This window comes from Tursiops truncatus, chromosome 6, assembly GCF_011762595.2.
Source record: "Tursiops truncatus isolate mTurTru1 chromosome 6, mTurTru1.mat.Y, whole genome shotgun sequence".
Taxonomy (NCBI): Eukaryota; Metazoa; Chordata; class Mammalia; order Artiodactyla; family Delphinidae; genus Tursiops; species Tursiops truncatus.
This window is the reverse complement of record NC_047039.1, coordinates 69,314,989-69,333,654: the sequence shown is the minus strand read 5'-3', so window position 1 is coordinate 69,333,654 and position 18,666 is coordinate 69,314,989. Positions and strand designations below refer to the sequence as shown.

The 18,666-nt window shown below is 35.1% G+C and overlaps 1 protein-coding gene across 2 annotated transcripts; it reads right to left on the bottom strand.

The window, feature by feature from the left end:
• Nucleotides 1-540: 540 nt before the first annotated feature.
• On the bottom strand, nt 541-18,316 carry ANXA1 (annexin A1). Of its 2 annotated transcripts, none has more exons than XM_004317896.4 (13): nt 18,182-18,316; nt 11,440-11,516; nt 11,237-11,345; nt 10,626-10,720; nt 9,667-9,780; nt 9,161-9,251; nt 7,503-7,582; nt 7,258-7,314; nt 5,598-5,691; nt 4,634-4,729; nt 3,446-3,504; nt 1,917-2,039; nt 541-890 (listed from the first exon to the last, which is right to left on the bottom strand). In XM_004317896.4, exons 2-13 carry the CDS (start codon nt 11,503-11,505, stop codon nt 834-836), a joined length of 1,041 nt encoding a protein of 346 aa, XP_004317944.1. In that variant the 5' UTR covers nt 11,506-11,516; nt 18,182-18,316; the 3' UTR covers nt 541-833. The 2 variants fall into 2 exon arrangements, with proteins under 2 accessions (XP_004317944.1, XP_033714068.1); XM_033858177.2 differs by having other exon boundaries at nt 11,440-11,518; nt 18,185-18,216.
• Between the last annotated feature and the right edge of the window lie 350 nt (nt 18,317-18,666).

The following is an 18,666-nucleotide window of genomic DNA, read 5'->3' as shown; positions in this document are numbered from 1 at the left end:
AAAGGACTAATATGTAGAATACATAAGGAATTCTCAAAAGTCAACAATAAAAAATAAACAATGCCAAAATACAAAATAGTGACAATATCAAATGCTAGTGAGATTGTGGAGAGGAGAAACTAGATTACTCATACATTTATGATGGGAAAGTAAAATGGTACAGCCACTCTGGAAAGCAGTTTGATCGTCTCTTAGAAAGTATGCAACTACCATTTTTTAAAAAGTGAGGAATTTTTATTGCTGTTGCTATTTCATCTTTATACTGGTTCATGAAATATAGCAGAATATCCAATTGTTACAATGCTGATGCAATAAATCCATTATTATACAAAGATACTCTCTCAATAATCTGTACCCAAATGGTAAAATGTATGAAGTTCATTTTCTAACTCTGTGAATACTTTATGTTGTTTAATATGTAAAATCTATTTCATTAGAGGATTATAATTTAGAATTCAGGCTCCTGTCCCTTGATATCAAATTAAACAACTGCATTACACACAAAGGAAAATCAGAATAGAAGAACCAATGACACACCAATTGTCCTGTAAAACCATTTTAATTTCTGTGACATAAACATCTTTCTCAAGCAATGTTACTAGAACAACCTCTTTATGGGGTTTTATAGTTTGGAGTAAATATATTTTTAAAAAACTTATCTCTATTATATAGAATTGAAATAAAAAATGATTTATAGGCTATACTTTTTAGGAAGGAGTTACTAGACTATATTCCTGTTGAAGAAACTTTCCTATTTAAATCTATGATATGGAATGGAAAGATATGGTTAATAAGTCTTCTGATCAAAAAGCTTGAGATCATCAAAGGAATGTTTAGTCTCCTGCACAGAGAGACACCAGGATTTTTTCATAATCTCCCTTGGTTTCATCCTGTTGATAAAAAATAAAGTATACTTAATGCTACCTGAAACCATAATCAATAGAAGGTATTTTTAAATTGTAGAATAATTACTGTATTAGACTTAACAGTTGTAGAACGTACATCACAGTACATCTATTTTCTAGGATCTTGGATAAGAATATCACTTATTTCATTAAATAATATAATTCATATAGCAGATAACTGATATTTTAATTATTATATGAAAAGCAATGGCTTTCAAAATTCAGATTGCAAACTTCTCTGAATTGATCATGTTATATATTAGAGCCATTATTTTCCAAGAATGAAATATCACACAGAATTAAGTATAACACAATATAATTTCATATCACCTCTGGCTTGCTCAACCAGAGTGGAAGTTATAAGCCCATGATATTCTCACTTTTTCTTGGTAGATTTTAGTTATCCAATATAAATGCCAAATTGAATTTAAACAGTCACTTATCTTTCATTAAGTTCAAAACCCCTTGACTTGTCTTTTTTTACTTCTTAACTTGAACATGTATTTTATATATTTCACATATGACAAAATTAAGGAAAAAGTTAGAATAAAATGTTTCAAATCCTCTGATCAGTATTCATTGATCATAAATCATTATATAAATCATAATATCTCTCTACTAAAATATTTTGATTGCTAAATGTATGTATGGGAAACTGTTTCCATGACTATTGAAAAATTTGCAGAGTCTTTCATTATAGAACTCACTAGTAGATTTTACCAGTGATAGTTCAGTTTACTTTAAATTATGTATCTTTTTTTAAAATTTTTATATTTTGGCTGTACCACATGGCATGCAGGATCTTAGTTCCCTGACCAGGGATCGAACCCGCACCCCCTGCAGAAGTGCGGAGTCTTAACCACTGGACCGCCAGGGAAGTCCCTGTATCTTAATATAACAAATTAATCTTACATGCGAAATTTACAGATACAATAAGTCAGCCTTTCTCTTTGAAGAAGCTGCAAAAGTATTGTCATTTGTGGGGTTAGCATTATGAAAATCACAACATACCAGGATGGCTTGGCAGAGAGAGATGCCATACAACTTCTGATAGCATGCTTTGATGTCATTCATGTCGATTTCAGAACGGGAAACCATAATCCTGATCAGTGTCTTATGACGAGTTCCAATACCCTGTCCAAAACAAATGATGGTAAGTGTCCCTCATGTTCAGAGCATACTCTTAATAAGGGAGGATGTGGGTTTGAATGTGAAGCTCTTTTGCTCACCTGTATAGTTTCTATGGAGAAACTATCACCACATTAAAATACACACACACACTTTACACAAGTGGTAATAAAATGACACAAACCAAACTGTGATATCTGCAGCATATATACGAGCTTTCATAACCTCCTAATTGGTCTTCTACCACCCAGTCTTTCCTCTGTCTAAACTATTCAATACTTACAAATGAAGTAAACTTTCTAAATTATAAATCTAATCTTCCCATTCATCTATTTAAAACCCTTCAATGGCCTTCTGCTGCTTTTAGGATGAAAACCAATCATTTTATCTGAGCTTACCATGCCCTGCCTAATTCTACAACTTCTTCCACCATGCACCATCACTCTAATTATGTTTACTATCCTGAAAGAGACATGATATCTCCTCCTCCTGGACCAGTCTTGCTTTATCCCTTCATCTCGTCCACTTCTGCTCTCCTCTGGCTATTTCCTTTTCAAATACCAGGTCTTAGTTTAGCTGACAGCAAGGCTACATTGATTTCCAAAGTCTGGGGCACAGGCCCCTCTTCTGCTCTTTTACAATACTAGGTTTTCATTGTTACCCATCTAATTACCTCACTAGATAACAGCAGGCATGGGGTCACGGACTGTACTGCCTACTACTGATACCTAGTAGCACAATGCCTATCACTTCATAGGGACTCTTTCCTATTAATTGAATAGTTAGATCGCTCTCCGAAGACTTCCTTATTTTGGAGTGGCAAAGGAAAAAAAAGACAATTTCATAACTTGTCACAATACAAGCATGGAGGTGACATCCTATATAATAAGATGCATGCTAAATGATAAAGTGAAGTGGTTAAGGTATCTCAAATACATCTTAATAACACCTTCCACTTCAGTGATCTTAGAACAAAATTTAAAAATCTTAGAATGACATATAAAGCAATGGCATGGAAGACAGAATAATAAAAAAGATAAATGAAGCTTAGAAAGGGGGAGATTGTGCAACTTACAACCTTAGCAGAAGTAGGTTACTAAAATCATACATTAAATGAGGAAGTATATCACCCTTCCTCTGCCAACTGAAGTTTTATTTAAATCATGAGTAATCTACAAATTACATTCAAGCTCACCTTACTATCTTACCTATAAAAGAACATAAAAAATCTAACAGAGGATTTTATTCTAATAAGGAAGTATATTACCTCTTGCATTGGATGGAAAAGTAATTCTTTTTAATGGAAAGATCTCAAAATAAGTGTAATTTTCAAACAATATGAGGTTTTCTGTTCTTCTTTCCATACACCATAATTTTTTTTCCCTAAGCCAATCACATATGTTGAAAGTTACCTTCATGGCCTGATGAAGCTTCTCAGCAAAGAACATTGATTTGCTTGTGGCACACTTCACTGCAAGAGAGGTATATTTTAGTTGACATATTTACCACCAAAAAAAGAAAGACGCATGTGACAGAAGCAAGAATACAGAGTTTTGCAAGTAAGATTCTATTCTCCATCCCTGTTCCTTACCCCTCCTACCAATATGGGATATTTGGCTTATAAGAAGCTATTCTCTAGATGGTGACTTTGAATATTCTGTCCTCTGACAACATCACTTTTTTCCTATTATCTTAAATCTACCCAATAGCAACTTCAGTATTTCATGCTATCCTGAGTATACTCTTCATGGAAACAGGGAAGCTAGTAGGTGTTAAAGGTCATGCTGGCATGGAAGAAATAGTTCTGCATGTTGTAATAAGAAAAAAATTTTAAGTGGAACAAGACAGTCTTAAAATATAAGGCAGCTGCCAAATATAAAATACTAACAGATGTGTCAGTTGGTATGATTCTCTACCTTGACACTCAAAGTGTGGTCTATGGACCAAAAGAATTGGCATCAACTAAGAGCTTGTTAGAAATGCAGAATCCAGGCCCCACCCCAGACCTACTGAATTAGAATCTGCATTTTAACAATCTTCCCAAGGGATTCATATGCACATTAATGTTTGAGAAGCACTGCTTTAAAATGCAGGTTTCCAAACCTTGACTGGTCATCTGAATAAAATGGGAAACCTTTAAAATCCTTTTCTCCTGAAGACCTTTTCAGAAGCCACCAGGGACCTACTGAATCAAATCCTTTGGACTTGCCCAAGATTACTCAGTTAGCAAGTGACAGACCAGAATGTGGATCTGCATTTATTTAATTCCAAATCCTATGCTCTTAATGACCATTTTGAATTTCCTTTGTGCCATGCCCGGCCTGGTGTATTGCATGGTAGTATAAGTAAGGTGCTCAGTAAGTACTGTCCACCTGCCCATCTTTCTAAAAAAGGAAATAATATCTGTTACTACTAACAAGGCCATTGTATAACATTAGCTAAATATTTATTGCCGTTATCTTACATGTTGCCTCTATTTGAAATATAAATTACATCTGAGTTTTTGTTTTGTTTTGTTATATTTTATTTTGTAAATTATGGGACAGCATTGACAATGCAATTTCAAGTTAGAAAACTCTTCCCCCTCCAGGACTACATACCAATAACTGTGAGGCATTTCTCGATGTCACCTTTCAGCTCCAGGTCCAGAACTTTGTTCATGTCATGCTTACTGAACTTGGAGTACTTCTGAAACACTGAATATTAAATTTAAACTAAGAGATGTACAAAACATCCTATTCTTTAGCAAACTTGAGCAAAATCAGGGCAACTGAGTCAAAGTATTCCTTAGGAGGACTGAACTTCAAAAAACACATTTTAAAGCTAATTATTCAACGGAGCATATTTTGGATACTTCATCTTCTCTGAGGAATGTAACTTCCATGGCTATTTTGGTGCCTCTGTATATTTTGGGGAAATTTTTGCAAATGTTGACATTTATTAGAAGTGGCATGTGATTGACATCCATAACACTACATCAGAGACAAGTGCCATAACAAATGGATCTTTCCTTATATAAAGATCTGTGTAGTAGATTTCTCTTAATTGTAACATTAGAAATCGGAGTGCTGTTATAAAAATAATAAACTTTAGGTAATCGTCATGACCTTCCCTTCGCCTTGACTTCCAGAAGTCAAGAGGTAAATCCTGTGATCAAAGGCAAGAACTCTTTTTTTGGTTTTTGTTTCTGCAGCATCTAGATACTCTTTTCTTCACTCAGCCATGAGTGAAGTTGTTGTTTTTCTTCATTGTACTTTCATTTGTTCTGTTGTATGTGTATATATTGTCAGACCTATTCCAAATATTTTAGGGAAAGGAAATAGCAAAAATAACAAACTAATGTTCTACATGCCAAAGTCATAAAATGTGTTTCAAATACTATAAAATGGTGGTGGTACAAAGCTGGACAAATGCACAAATAGCAAGAAGGGGTCAGGAACACTGCATCCATTTGGTATCAGAGTGACAATGATTAAGATTTCTCTCTTTTCTTTCTCTTATTTGCCCTAAAAACCCCCTGCATCTTCTATAAACAATCGCAGGAAACATTTGTTTTATTCTTACCTCTGCGAAGATGGCAAGGGCTTCTGGTGGTAAGAATGGTGGTGAACACATTAACATCTGTCCCTTTTCTTTTTTCTCCTGCTTCATATAAGGCCTGTCAAGAAACACAAAAATAAACACTTGACTATCTGCTAACTTGCTATCTGCACAAGAATGTTAGATCTCTTCAAAGATTCTGGAGGCAGCAGCTGCTTTGTGTCCAATACAATCAGAGTAGGCAATGCTAAGATTATAAGTTCCTTAAAGATGGAAACCCTATTTTGTCAAGTATTTTCCACAGTATCTCTCAAGGTGCCTTGCGAACCCTAGAGACTGAATATATGTTTGCAGAATAAATGTTTGTTAAATAAAATTGCTTTAAGATTGCACTCTGTATCAAGGCAACTCCAAGGAACTGTGTAATTTTTAATTTTACTTTTAATTGTTCAAAGTAGTTTTCAGCAAATGGTACTGGTAAGTCAATAATTCAACCATTACCTAGATCTTGAATTTTGATGTTAGAATTTCTGTATTCAAATTCTGACTGTGCCACTTCATAGCTCTGCAATCTTAGATAAATAGTTTCACCTTATTAAACTACAGATTTTCCTCTTTTGCAAATGAAAAAGATAGTCCCTGCCTTATTGTCACAAACATGCTCTATTAACTTTGAAATGTTAATTACCATCCTCTTCCTGGGTCACACTAATCCATGTAGCTGCCATAAATATACATCTAAGAGCCCTGATAGCCTTAAAATGGAAAGCAAATTCAGAAATATCACAAGCAAATAAGAGTAATTTCTTACTACGGGCAACTATTCAAATGCTAACTTTGGTTCTTTGGTATGATTGCACAATTTCTATTAAAATGGTCAAATTTCCAACGGGCATAAGAAGTTATTCTGGACTTTCCAAGCAAAGATCTGATATATATGCATTCATTCAACAAAAGTTAATAAATGCTTATTATGTGCAGGATAATGTACTGGTACAGTGAGTGGAGGTGATCAAATAAGTTTCCATTCTTACTAATTCACTGTGATGAATTTGTAGAGAATACTATCTCATGAGGAAGGCATATGTAAATAATAGCTGTCTTTTTTTTTTTTAACAAAAATTCCAGGCCCTAAAATGACACAGTTTTTCTAATGTTGCCAATGGATTGATGTATAAATAAAAAGCAACCTCGCTGAAACTATATATAACAATATGCTTGAAAGTATATGAATGTTATAATTTTTATAATTTTAATGTCATTACAATAATACTTTTACAATATAAACTTACACCTCTAAACCAATGTTCACTGTTAAAAGAATATTAGATGTGCTTATTCTTTCCACTTTACTTTCTTATACCTGGTAAAATAAAAATTCTGTTTTCTCAACAAAACAATTCTTGGGAATAACAAATCAAATTCTCCTTGTTCTCTCTCATTCCTCTCCAGCTTCATGAATAGTGCAATCTACTGAAAACATAAAGACCACATTTCCTCTCTTTGATCGCTTGAATGCAGGAAGGTAGGCATCATTCAGGGAATGGACATTAGGTACTATAGTCCTTTTGGAGGATTTCAGACTTGCTTTCACGTGGAGGCCCTCAAGTGGTACCTCACCTCAGGTAGGACCTATTTGAAGAAGGAAAGTGGATTCTAGGAGTATTTGTGTGTACTTGCTTACCCTGGCATCCGTATCAGCCAAGTCATCATCCACGGCAAGATCCTCACATCGTTCACCCTGAAAAATATCCCATTCTTTTGTAAGTGGTTTTCTAGCATGTAATCACATGATTTACTTAATTCCCTTAAAATCAGATGAGTAATATTCTTTGTGGGAAAAGGAATGAATTGCTCATTTCTAGAGAGACGAAATCTAAGATTTTACTTTTCATAAAAGAGGCATTTCCTGAACTATCTGAGTTATACCTTAGCAAGAGAAAGCAAAGCCTTCCGATACTCTCCAGATGTGTCTGAGGTGATGTCTTTAGCCAGATCTCTCTTCAGTTCTGAGAAATAAGAAAAGTATATTTTGTATTAAACTAGTGATAAGTAATGGTGATAATAATAATACCTGACATCTCTATATTGGCTCACAATTTGCAATGCCAAGTGTTCAATGACTTTTGGGACACATTTCAAATATTATCATTTTTTAATAAAAATAGAGGAATCAGAGCAAGCAAAATTTTTGATCATCAAATTTATTGCCTATAAGGCAACTAAAACAATTTGGATAATACTGTGAAAAGCTATAGCCCTAAAGCTTTTGCTAACGAGAATAAATTGCATAGGTGTACATTATTAAATAACCAATTCTGAAATAAAACATACCAGAATTTAAGCAATGAGCTGAATAGAAGAGTTATTTAAAAGAATAAACCAGAGGAACTTGCTTGAACACAGAGTATTTATTTACTTAAAAAATATCTTATATGTAATATATTTTAGTTATGCGTGTATGTGTATGTATACCCGTCTACCTTAGATATAGATGTAAAACTTTTCTTTGTTAAACACCCATACTTAACTTGCAAAATTATGCCGTATTGGCAAAAAATTAACTGAATTTATAATTCACTAGAAGACAGAACAATTTAATAAGCTGTCATTGAACTATACATTGGGAATAATTTATGGATATTTACCTTTGTAAACTATGTTTTATCAAAGAAAAAAACTAATAATAATGCCCCTCTTGATGGTTTTCACTGATAAATGGATTTAAGATAAATATTGATAATGAGATATGAATTGCAGAAAATGAGGTTAAAAGCTTCCTTATTCTGGTTCCTTTATTAGATTGCTGTGAAAATAATACACAAGGGCTATTGTATTCTCTATGTTTGGTATTAAAATCAAGCAGAAATATCCTCCGTGGTGCTACATATTAAGCTGGGAAAACAAAAAAGCTGGGGACTTAGGAAACTAGAAAAGGAAAATAGTAAAGGCCCAGCACTGCCCAGGACCCACTTGCAGATACTCTTTATAGTGTTGAGCATACCACTGAAATGAGATGTTTCACTGAATAGATAACATGAGCCACTGCTGGTCTTTCATCCCCATGGATCTATCTGGACATTGAAGGTAAGTGAGTCATTTATACTCATAATGGTAAAGTTAGTTTCCATCAGAGAATTATAAGCACCAAGCTCTGTACTTTTTCAAGGACAAATGTTTGGGGTGTTTTGTTGTTATCTTTTCAAAATGGAAGACAACGGGACATTTTTATGAAATAAACCTCAGAAAGATAAGAAATGTTTTTAGGAAATTCTTTAAATTCAGTTCTTTGAATTGAGTTTTCCACTGCAATAATATGTGGCCATTTGTCCCAAAGGGACATTTTTTATTAAAGTGCAAACTTGATGAGGGCTGAGACAATTGTGTCCCTTATCTGAACCCCAGCAGCTCTAATGTGTCTGGTAACAGTATGTGCGTGTGGTAGACATGTGGTAAACAATGAAGAAATATGTCAATATGTAGTTTCCAAAGTCCCCATAATTAACATCCACACTCAATTATTTTTTGAAGTATATCAGATTTCCTTTCCGACTAAGGCACTTGGGTTGTTGGACATTAAAACTTACCTTCTTTATAGACTCTGTTAATTTCTTTGATTTCTTTGTTAGTTCTTGATGCCAAAATTTCATTCAGAGTGTCTTCATCAGTTCCAGCGCCCTGAATTGAAAAAGAAGAATAAAATGTAGAAAAATCTTCATTCAAGAATATCAACTAGTTTTTGCGTCCCAAAATTTGTTTGAATCTGACATTTAGTAAATTTCTCACAGTGTTTAGTAAATATCCACAATATTTAATAATTACAATAAGGTCTATCTATTATAGTGCTCTAAAAACAAAATGGGTTTAAAGCAAATATTTTGGGCAAAAACGTAAAAAGAGAGATCTATGATATACAATAACATCATGAAGGTAGTGGAAATAACATAGTTGTTAACACCAACATTTATTTATTTATTCATTTTGTAACCACTGATTGATAGCCCTATAATAGTTGTTGAGAATACAGTAAGAGGCATCAGTGGATTAGACATTCTCTTGAGGAAAGGAGTTTTGCTTAAATTAGATGATTTACCCGCATGGCAGCACGGAGCTCATCAGCATCAAACTGGGCTGGAGTTTTCAACAGAGCCAAAGCAACTGTCTCAAGGTGACCTGTGAGGGCTTTCTTCAGAGCTTCATCCAGGGGCTATAACAAGGAGATGTTATAACCTTCTAGTAAATAACATGCAGGGTGATAACAGTAATGTGGTGTTAACCTGATCTTTAGATAGTCTTACTGAGTCCTAAACCCAACCATTTTTTAGAGCTCCTTCCCTTTACATAGAAAAGGGTACTTGATATTTAATATCTTAGTCTTTTAGATCTAGAGTGATTAGAATGAAATTTACTGAATTCATTGATAAGTTTTTAAAGGACAGGGTTCTCAATCCTTTATACAGGGAAGAAATCACAAAGCTCAAAAGATAGGGGTTGTGTATTAACAGAAAGAGTAGTAAGAATACTTTAAAAATAATGTATTAATAACTTTTCCAACCATTGGGATTTGCACTGTTCAAATAAGCACTATAATCAGACATCAAATAGTTTTCTAACTGTACTCCTTAAAAAAATTGCCCATTTTTTGTATAAAAATATAATGCTTACTTTTAAAATAGAATTATATGTATAAACTTTACATTCAGACATTAAACAGTTCAGTTTAAGTTTTAGCAGAAGACACATTTCAATCAGAACCTATTTCTTATTGCCAATAGTAATCTTGATGTCTGTTATGTTCAAGTTAAAGGCTTGTCTCCAATACAGAACACCACATGACATGTGCAAAGAATCAAGATGACAAAACAATATATAAAACCAGGAAATTTGCTAGAATTGATTACATTGCAACCAAGAGGATAAATACAGTAATCTTAGTTGTAATGGAAAAACAGTGGTTAGAGACTGACAGAACTAGGCAACTGTGCTTCAAAATCTATACTTAAACATAAATATGACTGAAATTAATTATCTCAATTAACCACTCCAACCTACCTTTCCTTTTTCCTGGAGATAGGCTGCTTTGATCTGCTGACGCTGGGCATTGTTTCTCTTAGTCAGAATTTCAATGATGGTTGCTTCATCCACACCTGGAAATAAAGGGCCCCTAGACTTCTAAAATCAATTTTCTTCATCATCAACAACCGACATAAAATGGTTCATTATCAAGATGCTTCAAAGGGAGTTCTTAACAAAACTAAGAAGTACAAATTTTACCAGACTGGGATATGGATGCGATACTGCATATCAAATGGAAGCACTTGGGATGACATTCCATTCACTTGAATGAGAAAGGAGGAAGAAATTGTTCCTGGCCCTCAGTGTTGCAGTGTTTGTTTCCTAGATTAAACCCTAAATGTGAGCAGAGGTGTTGACTTCAGCATTGAGCCTGTTAGAAATGAGCTTTGTGAGCATATCTGTTGTAGAAGTAGATATTCTACCGATTTGACCAAAATTTCCCAAGCGCTGAGAAAGGAAATATATCTTCATTGACACGGAAATCTTTTTATCTTCAAAACAAAAGACTCTTTAAATTGCACAGGTCTGTTTTTTAGTAGCCATTCTGAAATGTCTAGGAGGGAACTGTTTTGGGGAGACAGAATTACCTTTAGCTGTGATTGCTTTATGCAAGGCCTCAACATCTGAGGATGGATTAAAGCTAGGGTAGGGGCTCACTGATGACCCAGGACCACCTTTGGATCCTTTCACAGTTTTCTGTGGATGAGAGAGAAATAAATTACTGTCCATTCACTTACTTTAGTTTCTATTTTAATATTTAACTAAGTTCTTTTATTGTCACTTGACTTACAATGTATTCCTGCTCGTCATTGTCAATAAACCAGGCCTGCTTGAGAAATTCATTTACCATTGCCATTTTTGAAGGATCTGAAAAGAAAACAGGTCGATGCGTTTACAAACCACAAACCCACCACATATACACACCACTCCACCCCTTTACATACACAAGACGTAGAGCAGCCTTGCCTTTACTTTCCAGGATTATCTTTGGAGCATCATAAAATGCTAGATTTGGGTTTTTTTAAAAGAGAGTCTACTAGCCTTGAACAGAAACCCATAGCCTCAGAAACGTAGCTCTTCCTCAGCATATTCAGAACTCACTTTAGGGATCAGATGACTTCTATAAGTAAGCATATAGGCTGAAGAGAGGAGCTGGTGTTTCACTTCACTGCTCTAAATCTACAGACCACCCACTGTATGCCAAGCACTGAGGGTGCAAGAAACATTGAAATATCCCTTGGCTCAAAGAACTTGAAGCCAGTGTGTGCTCTCCCTAAGAAAATTCAAAAGCTAAGAACAATTCTGAGAGGAAGTTCTTGGTGACCGGAGCCTCTCTTGAGAATAGTTGAGATTAGCAGAAAAGTTAAAGAGAACAAAACAGAGAGAAACTTGTCACATTTGGGAAGTTGAAAGAAGTTTACTAGAGCAAGAAATGTTAACAGAAGCCCAAATTTAAAAGTTTAAATATATTTCCAAAGGTTTGGATAAACATTAATGGATTTTTTAAAGAGAAAGTTATATTTCAGAAAGGTCATCCTGTATCCTAGAGAATGGCTAGGAGATGTGCAAGAGGGAAGATTAGAGACCATTTAGTAAGTTGTGGGAGAATCTATGTAGGATTAATGAGGACTTAAAAGTAATGGGTAGAGAAGTAGCATAATACTGACATTTATAAGGTAAAATAATCTATGACTAATCTATGGGAGTGGATTCAGACTCAAAACTCTGTAGAAAGATAGTCAGGTGATATTTCTCCCTGAAATAATTCAGTTTTCTTTTCCATTCCGTGGTATAAAATTATTTCAGTACCTGGAGTAATCACTACATTCACATTTCTTCCTATTTGAGCTGTCTAAATACTAGTCCTACATGTGTTTTTTTTACCCAACATGAAAAACCCAGAAAAGGATTATTTTATAGCAGGTGCCTTGCTCTAACAGGATTCATTAGAGTGAAATTGCACCATGCATGCCCTCTTTTGGAAAACTCTATCTTAAAGAAAATTGCCTGACTTGCTGTCGTGGTTCAGCAATATTTTTATTTAATAAAACATGTATATTTTTAAAACGTGAAGTACGTTAAAAATTAATGCATTCTCTGAGTTATCTACAAAAGAAGCCATCAATGACCCTTTTTGTCTAGGGATTTTTTTTTTAGGAGCTCAAGCTCCAGGTCTACACTGATCTATCTCTCCATACCCTTTTGTTTATTTCTCTGGAGACAGCTATCATGAGTACATCTGAAGGAGGTTGGAAGGATAATCTTAGCAGTTTTAAATTCTTGCTATGAAGCTAAATGACTCATGAGGAGTAAAACCCATAACCTGATTCCTTAATGGCATGTTCAGACAAATTTCAGTCCACACCTGCTGAAAAATGGCTGTAGTTGCAAGTAATGAGATTAAATGCGTGAGAGAATTAATATCCAAAGCAGAAACTATCTCCACTTAATTATCATGGGGATTGTTCAAATTACTGTTGTGTCATCTGTGAGAAGAACCAATATATTGCGCACTCACTTAATCTCTTCCCCTCAAGCAACTGATAAATTTAAAGTTATTTCCTGAGGTAAAGTCATGGTGTACAATTTTGCACAAGGTTTTAGTTCCTATTATACTATAATCTGGTGCAACTGCTGTTGGCACATGGAGTGTCATTTTCTTTTTGCTTAATTGGCATATCCAAAACTTCTTGCAATTTCTGGCAAGGTTTCAGGTATTTAAAATGTCCATTTTTATCATCTCATCCATGCCCTTTATGAAGTAGAATCCTCAAAATGAGTGATATGATCGGTCACTTAGCAAAGTACTTTTCCCTCAATTATAGAAATATGTGTTCCAATATTTCCACTCTTTTCAATTAGAAAAGAAAAACTTCAAAAGAAATCAAAGAAGAGATTAAGGATCTTGTCAAAAGTAATTTAAAAAATGAGCCTCACAACTTCAAAATAAATTTTATGGAAACTTTACTTCACAATTTTTTCACTTAAAAATGCTTACATAGGGCTTCCCTGGTGGCGCAGTGGTTGGGGGTCCGCCTGCCGATGCAGGGGACGCGGGTTCGTGCCCCGGTCTGGGAGGATCCCGCGTGCCGCGGAGCGGCTGGGCCCGAGGGGCGGCTGGGCCCGAGGGGCGTGGCCGCTGAGCCTGCGTGTCCGGAGCCTGTGCTCCGCCGCGGCAGAGGCCGCGGCGGTGAGAGGCTCGCGTACCGCAAAAAAAAAAAAAAAAAAAAATTAAAAAATGCTTACATAATGCATCAGTTTCTTAAAAAAAAAACTTGAGAAAGCCTAGAAAATGATATTGCTCTATTAATTACTTCATACAAAATAACAAAAACAACGGGGTTGAATAATTTGTTTGACACAAGAGTATCCATAGAGGAGACAGCTTTGTGACATAGCCTCTGTGTTCCTCGATTTTAGTCTGAAGCCATTTGGATGGCCTGAAGGTATGATCTGGAATATGGTCAAGCAACCTGAATAGAACCTACTCAGGAAAGCAATTAGAGGAAAACGGAATCTAAATTCAGCCAAACAAGATCCACTAGCTCTCAGCAAAGCTTAAAGACACAAGGATTGTGGCAGGAGGTACAAACCCTCAAGGAAGTAGTTTCGATCATGTACTGCTAGTTAAGTGCTCAAACGCAGCTACATGTTTTAACAGAACGTTGAATAGTTGCAACACACCTTACAAATACCACAGCAAAAATATTTTGCTCAGATTGTATTGCTAAACCATTCTGTGTGTTCAATACCTAACCTCTGTATGAAAACCAGCATTTTGTACTTGATTAAACCCATTCAGTAATTTGAAGGTAAGATCTCTTAACTATAAATAAATCACAAACATGCAAACATGTTTTATAGATTGCCACATGCTATACAAATATTTGTCATATATTTTTACTATTCAGAGAATGATCTAGTCTATGAAGTAAAATTGTACAGTAAAAAAAGAATTTAATAACCCTCTGAGTTCACAACAGGTTTTATTTTTTCCATCTTTCTTTTAAGTTGCAATGTTTAGAACATGTACTAGGTACTTAAGAGCTTATTTTATTAATTTTCCTTGGCTCAATATATATTTAATCTGGCTACCAATGAGCTCTGAAACCAAGTTTATCTCAGTCTTTAACATCATCTAATTTGAAGATGAAATTGACCATTTATACATAGGCTGACCTATATGGAAATTAATAATATTCCAGAGTTCTTCTAATTAATCATCTGTGAACATGCACTGCCTACCAATCTCATTTATCTATGAAAAAATGTGTAACTTTTTAGGGATTAACATTTTTTTGTATGTGTCATAAAAGAGCTCTCTTCCTCTCATTCAGCAATAAATTAAAGAAGGTAAATATGCACAAAAAGATGCTAGACAGAGAGGGAGCCATGCTTACTAAATGTAAGAGAAAGGTATTCCAGAAATGGTACATTAGCAATTGTACCAACTGAACAGTTTGAGAAAACTATGGCTTATTGTATGAAAGTTAATTTCCTGATTTTTTTAAACTGCACTATGGTTGAAGTATCTAGAGACATGGGGACATCATATCTGCAGTGTTCTTTCAAATGATACAGAAAAGAAAAACTGTATAGAGGGTGGAAGGGGGAAAAGGAAGAATTAATGAGAAAGCAAATGTGGTGAAAGGTTAACACTTGGGGAACCTGGGTAATAAGTATATGGTGATTCTGCGCAGTTTTCTTGCAACTCTTCTGAAGGTTTGAAATTATTACAGAAGAACAGTTTTTAATAACTTTAAAAACCACAATTTCTATCTCTGTCAGCTTCATGAAAGGCTACTTCCAGAATTTCTGACAGAGGAAACTGAGTTTTGTGGTCTATCATGCCTTCCTTGAGACAAGTGGGAAAGATCAGAGTTCTGCAAAGACAGCAGCAGAAATTTGATCCTTGCAGAGGACAGCATCATTATTCCCATTTTCTACCTGGGTAAACAAAGTGTAATTTCTTCTGGCAGTTTTCTAGATACTACTGGCAAGCATCAAGGCATACATAAATCCATGCCTTCTGATTCCAAAATATTGTATATGCTTTTAAACTAGTGACCAAAAAGATGATGACAAGATCAATGTTATTTTTAATAGCTTACACTTAAGAATCAAATTCATTCACAGTTAACCCATGGAGACTGTGGCAGGTTTCACCCCAGCCCGAGGGAGTTTATTCTTCAATACTTTGGCCTGTGCATAGTTTTTTCCCTCGAATATATATTTCACAAGTCTTTCCCACACCTACTCGTTTGAGAAAACGCAATTAGTCTGTACAACGGCATGACTTACGAAGAGCCACTTTATGAAAGGTAGTCTCATGAATGTTTTGCTTCTAGACTTTTGAGTAAGGTGTTCCCTTTGCCTGGAATGCTGTTTCATCCTCCATGTCCAATTCCCTTTGCCTAAATGATGCTTCTTGGTGAGGACTCAGCCTACACCTCATGATATCCTCCAAGAGGCCTTCCTTGGTCCAGCACTGAGGTGAGTGACTGACCTTCTGTGTGCTCCCGAAGCATCCTGCCTTTACTCCTACACTTGTCCCTATTGTTCTGCATTATCACTTTCTATTTACTTATCTATATTTATAGCAGCATTCCATGGGGGCAGTGATAACCTACCATTCATTATGAACCTCTAATCCCTGGCAGAATGCTTTGTACTTAGTATGCTAATAGCATTATTGAATGAACAAATATTGTATCAGTGCTAATTATTCAGGAAAAATATCTATACTAATTTAACAAATATTTTCTACCCACAACTATAGGATGTAAAAATAAGAATTGAGGAGCTCTGAGCCCTACTTTGACTCTCTTTAGCTGGCTGTTTGCCCTCAAGAAAACATTTAACTTCTCGGCAGTGGGGGAGAGGGCCTCCATTTATAAAAATAAGAGTGTTGAAATACACAGTAGCTAAGATTCATTATAGCTCTGAAGTGCCAGTCTTAAATTTCACCTCAAGCAGATGGAGGTGGAGAAAATTAGCATAATGAATGAAGGTATTATATAAATTGTATCTGTTCTGATCTTTCTGATAAAAATCTCTCCCATTTTAAGGAAAGAGGAAATCATTTACTGAAAAAACGGCTTTTGGTTTATCACTGAAAAATAATACGTCCATGGCTTTAAATATGTCATCAATTAATGGGTCTAGAGAGGATTAAAAACCAGCTCAGCAAGCTAACATCAATAGAAACCAATCTTTGCAGATCATTTGACTGAAAAAGTATTTAATAACCATGAAACTCTAGCTGGTTTCTTAATAATATTATTATTAACAGTTTTGTCAACATCCATCAAATGTCAGATATCTGCCAGATGTGGTTGAGCCTGGGGCTACAGGGTGGTTAACATAACTTCTGGAGAAGAGGCCACTTGGAAATTATGAAACCAGCATTTGACCACATTTGAATCGTTTTGCAATGTGCCTACCAAAATACATTCCTGCAAGCAGGGGAGAATATTACTTTTTCAAGGTCCATACATAATTTTAGACACAAACAAGGCAAGAAAAAGCACACCTTTTTTGATTAACTAGCACTAAAAATCATATGTTACGTCATTTAACTTAATATTCGGAATGAGCTAAGAAAAAATTCTTGAAGGAACATTTGTAATAAACAATAGCCAAATATATGGTGAGGATTCAAAATCTCTCACTTTTGCACATATATCCAACACCAGTAAAAACTCTACTTTAGATCTGCTTTTTGCTTTTCTAAGGAGTTTTATGGCCATTAGCTCATTCAGCAATCAAGATGCTACTAAGTGGAATATTTTTAGAGGGCCCTACAGGCATTCCCAAGAGATAACTTATCTGACACCACCCAGGAGGAAATACTTCCTTTCCCCTTAGGTTTTCAAATCAGGACTTGAAAAGCCTGTCTAAAACACAGAGACTACAGGAAAAAGAATGTGGCCACACCCTCTCTAAATGAAATGATTAGTAAGTGGATCCTCTAATTTACTTACACCGCATGAGTGAACATAACATTAATTTCAAAATGTTAATTACAAAAGCCATAATTGCCACTATGAGGTCTGAATCTATTTTTTTGTTTTGCTTTGTTTTGTTTTACAAAAGAAAAAATAAATTATTTAAGTCCTGCTATTTTGAGATAGCTCCCTGAAACCTATGTCTGGGTTCTTCTGGCCTGGCTCCCCACAGACACCACCATCCTTCATGATTTCCTTGTAAAGCATACACAGCTCGTGAAGACTCATAACTTGTAGGAAAAAACACATTCTTTCCTTCTTTTCCATGGTAACTCACCAACAGTACAATAAGCCAGTATTAAGCAAAGTTTCCTTGTTTTTAAAATTGTATTTCTTAACTAAGTAAAAATAAAACATTACAATTTCTGATTCCTAAAATATAAATAGCCAGTGTAATTTTACATAAAGACTTATCAAAGGTGTAAGTGCAGCTAGCCATAAATTACACAGAAGTAACATTAAACACTGTAATGGGAAAAGTTTTCAAAACAGCCAAAACTACCTAAATGTAAAACCAAGACTTACCTTTTTTTTTTTTTGCCTCCGTCCAAAGACCTAAAGAGAGATTCTTCTCTGAACGGCTCACGCTGGAAGTGGAACCTTGGGCTTCTGATTTTATAGAATTTGAAAGGAGACCACACCTAGCAACCAGAAGTTAGTAACGGGCTGCCTTTTGTTTGAAATACTGGGTTCAGTCTTGCTCAAAACAAAGTGAAGCAAGCCTTGCAAAATTACTCACTAAACCAACTCAGAGCTGACAGCACAAAAGAAAAAAAAAAAGAAGTACAGATTTTTTTCCCTCTTCAGTTTGCACTGTTTTTTTTACAGGGGAGTAGAACGCAAGAGATTTTCAAGTATGCAGTACTATCCGCCTCAATCCTGATACCAATGATTGGCATACTTTTTTAGTCAAATGAATTGTGAGATGAAAAATCATAAACTTTAAAACAAAATAAAACCCCCTTTGGTTAAGTCCCAGCTTCATCACTAATTACTATGTGATCTTGGGG